Source organism: Daktulosphaira vitifoliae, unplaced genomic scaffold, assembly GCF_025091365.1.
Source record: "Daktulosphaira vitifoliae isolate Bord-2020 unplaced genomic scaffold, ASM2509136v1 Scaffold_1, whole genome shotgun sequence".
NCBI lineage: Eukaryota > Metazoa > Arthropoda > Insecta > Hemiptera > Phylloxeridae > Daktulosphaira > Daktulosphaira vitifoliae.
In genome coordinates, this window is record NW_026099572.1 from 51,309,785 (window position 1) to 51,318,313 (window position 8,529).

Genomic DNA, 8,529 nt, shown 5'->3' on the forward strand with positions numbered 1-8,529 from the left:
GAAAACAAAATCCCTGGGCGACAGCATTGCTGAAATATTTCTATATAAACTTAGTGAAGGAAGCACTGAGTACTTTTTGTACCTATTTGATATTAACATTATCGTAATAATTGAGGTATATCAATTACCTGTTATATTTTCAGCTTTAAACTGAAGTCGCATGACATTTTATTTCCTAGGTCTAGATCAAACGAGAGGCCCAAAATAAAGGCATTAGAAGTTCGGAGCTGGAAAGATTTTGTTAGCAGTGGATATCATTTTGAAAAATTCCGAAAATACAAGCTTAATGAATTAGAAGAATTAAAAGATAAAGAAAGAAAAGGAAAATCTAAAAGAAGATATTCAGATATACAATCGGATGATCATAGTCGAAATCAGGAATTTATGTGAGTAATATATTAATACTTTGAAAATTATTTATCTTTTTCGAAGTCATTGACTGTAAGAGTTATTTTTTTTGTTAAATACATATTAGAGTTTGAGCTCTAATGAATAAATCATCATCGTAATCATTATAGATGATAATAAATTTAGTGTAATACATTATTATATTTAGTGTAATACATTAATTATTGAATCAAATTGATTCACTAATTAATTAATTAACTATAATATACAGGGTGATCCATTTAACATTGACCAGCAAATATCTCAAAAACTATTTATTATTTTAATAATTTTTTTTTTAGTTTATTTTTTTAGTTTTTTTAGTTTATTTTTTTTAGTTTTATGTAACTAAAATAATTAAAAAAAAAAATTATTAAAATAATAAATAGTTTTTGAGATATTTGCTGGTCAATGTTAAATGGATCACCCTCTGTAGACATTCTATAATCATCTAAAGAAATTTCAATATTGTGCATAGTGGGAGGTCTTTACTTTATATAAATTTAGATAAGCCTAGTGTGCTCTATTCCTAGGCTTATAAGGATAACATTATATCTTTTGGTAATTTAGTTATCTTTTAGCTTCGATGCAAAGCTGAGAAAGTATTGGTTTTACTAAAATGCGTTTTTTATTTTTATTTTTTTTTGTCTGTTACCACTTTTCTCAGCTCTCACTGGACCGATGTCTTTTAACGATACGTCAAAAGATCACAAATTGTATCTAGTCGAAGATATTACCCTCAAAAATTGAAAAAATTTCACTCGTTCCCCACAAATGGAGGAAACCTCCAAAAAAATTACAAATTTAAAAATTGATAATTTTCGAAATTTTTTCAATTTTTTTTACTAAAAACTGCCATAACTTTTTTTAAGAATGACCAAATCAATATAATTTTTTTTTTATAGATACTTTGATGTCTTTACCTATCATTTGGTATATTTTTTTTATGAATCTGACCCTTTACCTGCCTACAGGAGGAAATTTATAATGACAACTTTTTCAATATTTTGAGACGTAGAGAGTTATCTTTCTTCCTGACTAAAACTATTTAACTAGCGTAGTCAGAACAGCTAGGTCTAATAATGTCTTCTTGAAACCATTCCTCTATTTGTTTGTCAACTAGACATGTTTTTGCTGAAGATAGGCGCTATGGTCTTTGATATATAGGTTTTTCATCCATTAATAAAATAACTGTTTCAATTGGTGCATGTTTTACTTTTTTTGGTTCATAATCTTGCACTATATTATTAATTTCCTCTGTATAAGTATAAGTACCTATGTTGAGCTCATTACAAGGTATCTTAATAGACATGATTTGATTTTCTTCTTCTTCAAATTTAGTTATTCTCACACACTTAGGATTTATGTACAGTTCAGCATCTGTTTGAAATATAACTTTTCCTACATTTGTAATGGCATCATCAGGAACAACATAAATATCAATAGTATATGATGATCCATGAACACTTAATTTGCAAGTAAATACACCTTCTGTGTAGAACTTAACACCTCCTGGTCTTCCTACTAAAGTTTTATCTTTATGAATTGTGACTTGATCCAACTTAGACATAAATGACCTTCGACAGAGATTCACATCACTACCTGTATCAACTAAAGCATTAGTTTCTACACCTTGTATATCAACTAATTTACTTATACGATTAATAGAATATATGACATCATTAAATTGATTCACTTGTACTTTAACATTTTCATCTTTTTGACTTCTATCAGTATTTGGTCGACTAGTTGATGGACGATAAGAACATTGCGATGCTTTGTGACCAAATTCCTGATATAAAAAGCACTTAAATCCTTTACTAGCATTAGGACAAGAACTAAAACGGTGACCCTTTGTATCACAGTTGTAGCAACGATTAATGTTTGCTGATTGACCTTCATGTTTATATGATATAAATGAAGCATTAGATGATTCATTCAATTTTTTTTCTTTGCTGAAATTTATGTTTGACTTTGTATTTGCCCTTATGTTTAATTTCATTTTCTCGTACAATTCAAGTTTCAATTTTAGCTCATCAATGGATGTAGCTCCATACAGTATCATCTTGTTGACTTCCAAGTCTTTTATATCAGCTATGATATAATCAATAAGAGAATCTTCTTCAATATTGCCTAGTTGAGCAATCTGTTTCATTTTGAAAACATACTGCTGATATGATTTATAACTTTTCTTAAATCGCTCAGACAGCGAACAATAAATAGCAGCTGTGTTCATACGACTTATTCATTCTTCTGTTTATCTTTTAAAATTGTTCAAGAAGTAATTCCTCTTTCTGATTGAATATATAATTTAGCTGTTCCCATTAATAAACGTTTACCTTAAATTAACTGCTCAGGATCGGACCAACGTAGTACACTAGTCATTTTTTCAATTTCTTCAATCAATTGACTAACTGGATAAGCATCATCATCGCCAGAAAACTTTGAGAGTGATTTTTCAACATCTCTAAAGCTTAAATGAGATTTGCTATGCTCAAGTCTCAAAGCAAATACTTCCTCTCGAAGTCTAGAAACTCCATCCATAGTTTCATTAGAATTTTTATTCTTAGGTGTCTCAAACTGTTATATATAATTAAAAGGTTTTATAAAATTCAAATTGATATTAGAAATTAATTAATAATGATAAGATCTTGCAAAATACGAACAAAGAAAAATTGGCGCATTTACTTAATTATCAAAAATGGCGTCGCTTACTAATATAATTACAGAAATGATGTTTTAGATATTTTCGTCACTAACAACACTTAAAATATATACCACAAATAGTTTGAAAATTATCCGGATTTTGAGTAGACAAGATATCTTCTCTAATCTGTATTCCCGTTTTTGTTGACCGATGATCCTGGACGGGCTCCCAAAAACATGTGGGAATTACAACAGGCAACCACAGGAACAGAGCAAAGACGCAATACTATTATTTAATACATATATATTTATTCACACACAAAAGCCCTGTTAAATATTTACAAACAAAAATAACATATATAAAACTAAACACACATATGAAAAAAATGCATACAAAAACATGTCTTATCTGACTCACGACTTGATTTAATTTTCCCTTCTTATAATTCTTAATGATACCACCATCTACCTCCAGACATTGGAAGTGATGCCATCTAGATACCAATAGTACCCACATGTATAATATACATATATATATATATTATATATTTTTTTTATTATAAAGTGCTCTTATTTTTAAATGATGAGGTCATTTTACAGTTTTTGGTTTCAAACAAATAAAAAACATTTTTTGAATAAAATTACACTAGATTAAAAAATTAATTAAAATTATTTTAAGTATTATGTATTTTAAAATTGGTTTTTCTATAGATTGTAAATCTCAAAAATTTTCTGTAGCTATTTACTTAAAAGGGGTGGACTGATTTGAGTGTCTGATTTTATTGGTTATCATTGTTATTTAACTTAATGTAACATAATTGTTTTTATTTAATTCTGGTTAATTATATGAAAACTAAACTATGGCTCAAGCCTGAGATCTTTTAATTTTTTTATATAAATTATAAGATTTTGTAAATTGGATTATACTAAGAAATTTTCTCAGTAAAGTGTTATTCTTCTTTATTTTATTATTTGCAGATATCAGATATTTATAACCATTGTCCTTCTTATTAAACTACTTTATTAATATCTATATTTCAGTTCAATTCATTCAATTAATGATTTCTGTATTATTTGAATAGGTCAGAATTGGATAGAAAAAGTACTGACAATCAACGTTGCAATATTTTTGAGCAAAAAAAGGAAATTCTGAAGAGCGTTGAAGTAAAATGCATTGATGAAAAATTAAAAAAAGATTTTCCTAGTTATTCTATTAGATATACTAAAACTGAACCAGTTTTAAAATATAGTTTTAATCCTGCTAGAGTTACTCGTCAACTCATGAATAGGCAACAGATGTTGGACTCATTAGTACCTGAAATTGAAGTTATTGTTCATAAATTTTTATCATCAATAAAACCTAAAAAGTAAGATATTATATTTTTCAAAAACTGTATGTTTTTGTAATTTTTAAATATTGTGTTTATGTTAAGCAAGAATGTGGGTTATGTATTTACTATAATTTGTTTATTCTGAATCATGTTTATTAATATCAGTACATAAGCATTTTCATGTGTGACTTACTAAACAAACAATATCTTATTTTTTTTTTTACTGAATAATAAAATATAAACTTTTCAAATTTAAAAAATTAGTTGTAAAGTAATTGAGAAATAATTAGTTGGTTATGACCATGATCAGAAAATGGATTTTATTTAATTTTTTTATTTTTGAGTGATTAACAAATGAATATAATACAAATTCAAATAGATTGCATAATAGTTTAATTCTTTATTTATTTTAACAAATATTTAGAATTTTAAATTTACAATAAAATTTATTTATAGGATGAAAGACAATTGTACTGATCTGTATTACAATGAAGTAAATGATAAAATTATAACATTAATGAAGAATAAAAATGTGTATCCTTTTAAAGGTTGGTGGCCTAAATTACCATTTATTATTACACAAGTTAAAGAAAATCCAAACATTGAAATTGATAAAGATGAAGAAATAAACAAATTAACATCTAGTAAACGCGCTAAGAAATCGAGATTTAATAATGAGTCATATATAGTTGATTTAAGGCCTACTGTTCCTTCTAAATGGGATAGTGATTATGATGGTAGTCCAATAATTGAAAAATCAATGGAACCTGAAGTTTCTCAATTATGTTCTCAGCCATTAAATACTAATAATGTTTATGACAACAAAAATATAGAACCAAAGTATCTTTGCAATAAAGAAGACATGGATATAGCATCTGATGTAGGTGTTGAAGAATTTACAATTGAAGCTAATACAAAATCTATTTCATCATCTAAACATTTAATACAAGAAATTAATTCTTTAGATAATGAATATGAAGAATTTTTGAAAACTGTAACTATTGAAAATGATAAGAATCAACAAATAAATCAAGATGTAAAACCTGTTGTGCTGCCTATTACACATTGTATACAGTTAGATGATTCAATCCAAAATGAATCTGAAGATAATTTGATTAAGGTTTCAGATGATAATATTACACTAACAAAAGTTAACGTTATTACAGAAAGCCAAATTGATAAAAATTCACATTTAATTGATTTTAAAGATGATTCAAAATCTAGAAAATCTACTCATAAAAAATTAAAAAAAAAAGATAACAAGAAAAAAAAACATGAATCTAGTTCAAGTGATAGTTCTTCAAAAAGTGTATCAGACAGTGATTCAAGTACTTCAGACAGCGAAAGTGACTCTTCAGATTCAAGTTCATCTATGGAAATTAAAAGGAAGGTGAAAAAATCTAAAGAAAAGAAAAAGAAAAAATCAAAAAGTAATAAAAGTAAAGTAAAAGATTTTGCACTTAAGAATAAAATAATGGAAGATGATAACAGTGGTATTTTAAATTTAATTGAAAAAGCTTTTAATGTAGAAATAAAAATGAAAAGTTCAGATGTTGAAGAACTTAAAATGAAAAAAAAGAAAAAAAAATATAATAAAAAAGGAGAAAACCACAATGAAGATTTATTGAAAGTTAAAGAATGTTTAAAAGAGACAATTACAAAATTAGTTAAACCAACAGATACAGTGACTAAAAATGCATCTTCTAAAAATAGTGAAAATGATACTGTCAATGAAGTTTTAAAATTATTAAAAATGAATGAAGCTGTTGGAAATAAAAAGAAAAAATCAAAGAAATCCAAACGTAAACATGATACTGACGAGTCTGAAGAAGATATTTCTCTGAAGAAAACAAAAGTTGATGATATATTTCATGTCGAAGAAGTTGAAAAAATGAAAAAAAAGAAAAAGAAAAAATCAGCTGAGAAGTTTCCAAAAAAAAAATCAAAAAAAAGAGAGAAAACTACTGATGTATCGGATAGTAGTGAAGAGCTTGAAGAGTTAAACAAAAAAAAATCTATAAGTAGTAAAAATGAGCCTGAGCATTTTTTTGGACAGCGACCCAATGAGTGGAATATCAAACAACATTCCATGAGGGGAGTCGTCCATCAATCGGATCACAACAAAGAAATAACAAAAAATAAAGTTTTATATTGTAATGACATAAATAACTTTAAAAAACCATTAGAGTATCAGTTAAATTGTAAAAGTATTGATAAACTTGATCTTTCAAATTTTACTACTGATGAAGAATTAAAAATAAACTTATCAGGTTCAGAAAATTATATAAATACTGAAGAGATTTTAATAAATAAAAAAGATAAAAAAACCAGTTCAAAAAACTTGCCAAAAACGCAAGAGAAGTCTTCTATAAATAACAGTATTTTAGAAATGATTCCTGAAGATAGAAACTTAAATTCTAATAAAATTCAAATTTTATCAAGTATAATAGGTAATGAATTATCTGTAAAAGATGATTCTGAGTTAAAAATAACTACTATAAAGCCACCTCCTGCAAAAGATAATTTATCCCATCGAGATAAAGTTAAATTGAATTTATTAAAGCTTTCCAATGTACAAGATATGTCATTTATGGGATTTGGTTTTCCTACCAATTTTAATTTTACCCAATCAAAGAAATCTGAAAATAAAAAAGGTGTTGAAACTGAAGTTATTGATACTGAAATAAAATTTGTCAAAAGTCTTTTACCTTTGTCTAATAAATCCGACTTTGATACGTATCCAAAGAAATCAGAACAAGATCTAATTACTGCTAAAATTGATAAAGATATTAGTTATTCCTTTCAATCAAGTTCTTCTGAATCAATAAAAGTTTCAGCTGAGAGAAATAAGGATAACACAAAAATAAAAAATAAATGTAATGAGGTACATTTATTAACAACAGAATCTACTATTATAGATGTAACATATCCTCTAATGACTAAACAGAAATATAAATCAATTATTACTACAGATAATATTAGAAACATTGATGAATCTAATATGCCTTGTATTGATTTACCAAAAGTTAATATTGTCAAAAATAAAGAAGGGCTTGATTCAATGGATAATAAGCTAATATATAATGAGGAAAAAACATTTTCTCAACTTCGTGATAATATTGTGTATCCAGTTATGTTTAATTGTACTTTGAAATCTAATACTGTAATTAATCAACAAGAAGTCAATTTAGCTTTAAAAAAATTAGACAGTGTTAATTTAAGTAATTCTTTATTTGATAGCAGCTCAAAGCTAGTAATTAAACATCATGAAGACCCTAGTACAATGAGTGATATTTCAGAATTAGAATTGGAGAGTAATGTAAAAGAACAAATAAAATCACCTGAACATAAAAAAATAAAAAGTAATGATAGCTCTATTCAAATTCCAATTGATAATAAAAAAATAGAGGAAAGAACTTTCTCAAATAAATCTGATAACTTAATTGTTAAAAAGCACCATAATGATAAAGAAAAAAATTCTTTACATTCTATTAATTTAAATAATATTATCATTGATCCCCAAAATAGTAGTGATTTAATTATTACTAGTAGAGTGAAGGAGTGGAATAATTTGGGTACATCAATATTAGATGGAAATGATTCTTCTGAAATTAAATATGATAGTTTTAAGTCTAACAAATATAAAAAAGAATCACATTATAGCTCAAGATTGCAATCTCTTAATGAAAATAAGTTAACATATTCAAAATCAAAATATTCTAAGAATAGTACTTTGATATCAAAATCAGATAATAAGTTTGAAATAGCTACAAATGAAGGTGAAAATTTGCAAAATTCGAGTCAAATTCACACAGATAAGAATATAAATTACTCGACTAATGAAGTAATATCATCAATTGACTGCATTAATGAAGATTCTAGGTATAATTACTCTGAAAGTTGGACAAAAAAACCAGAAAATTACTCAGAAATGTATTCTAACATTCCTGAATATTCTGAATTGAAAACTATCGAGGCTTGTACCCTTAATCCTATTAATTATACTATATATCAAGATTATAATCCTGATTGTTCTTCTTATCATGAAAAAGAATTTGATATTTGGAAACCAGAAGATATTCCACAGTATTCTAATAAATATGCGGACACATCAATTCAAGTAAGTTAATTTACATTATTTCAACGTATATAGGAATAAAAAAAA

General features: G+C 26.2%; 1 protein-coding gene across 5 annotated transcripts in view; it reads left to right on the forward strand.

Moving 5' to 3' along the window:
• LOC126896985 (uncharacterized protein PF3D7_1120600-like) overlaps positions 1-8,529 on the forward strand; it is a 34,508-nt gene that overhangs the window by 21,441 nt on the left and 4,538 nt on the right. For all 5 annotated transcript variants that reach the window (XM_050670283.1, XM_050670284.1, XM_050670285.1 and 2 more), the window contains 3 exons: positions 180-386; positions 4,116-4,400; positions 4,821-8,484. In XM_050670283.1, the coding sequence (XP_050526240.1) occupies positions 180-386; positions 4,116-4,400; positions 4,821-8,484 (4,156 nt within the window). The remainder of the gene's footprint in view (positions 1-179; positions 387-4,115; positions 4,401-4,820; positions 8,485-8,529) is intronic.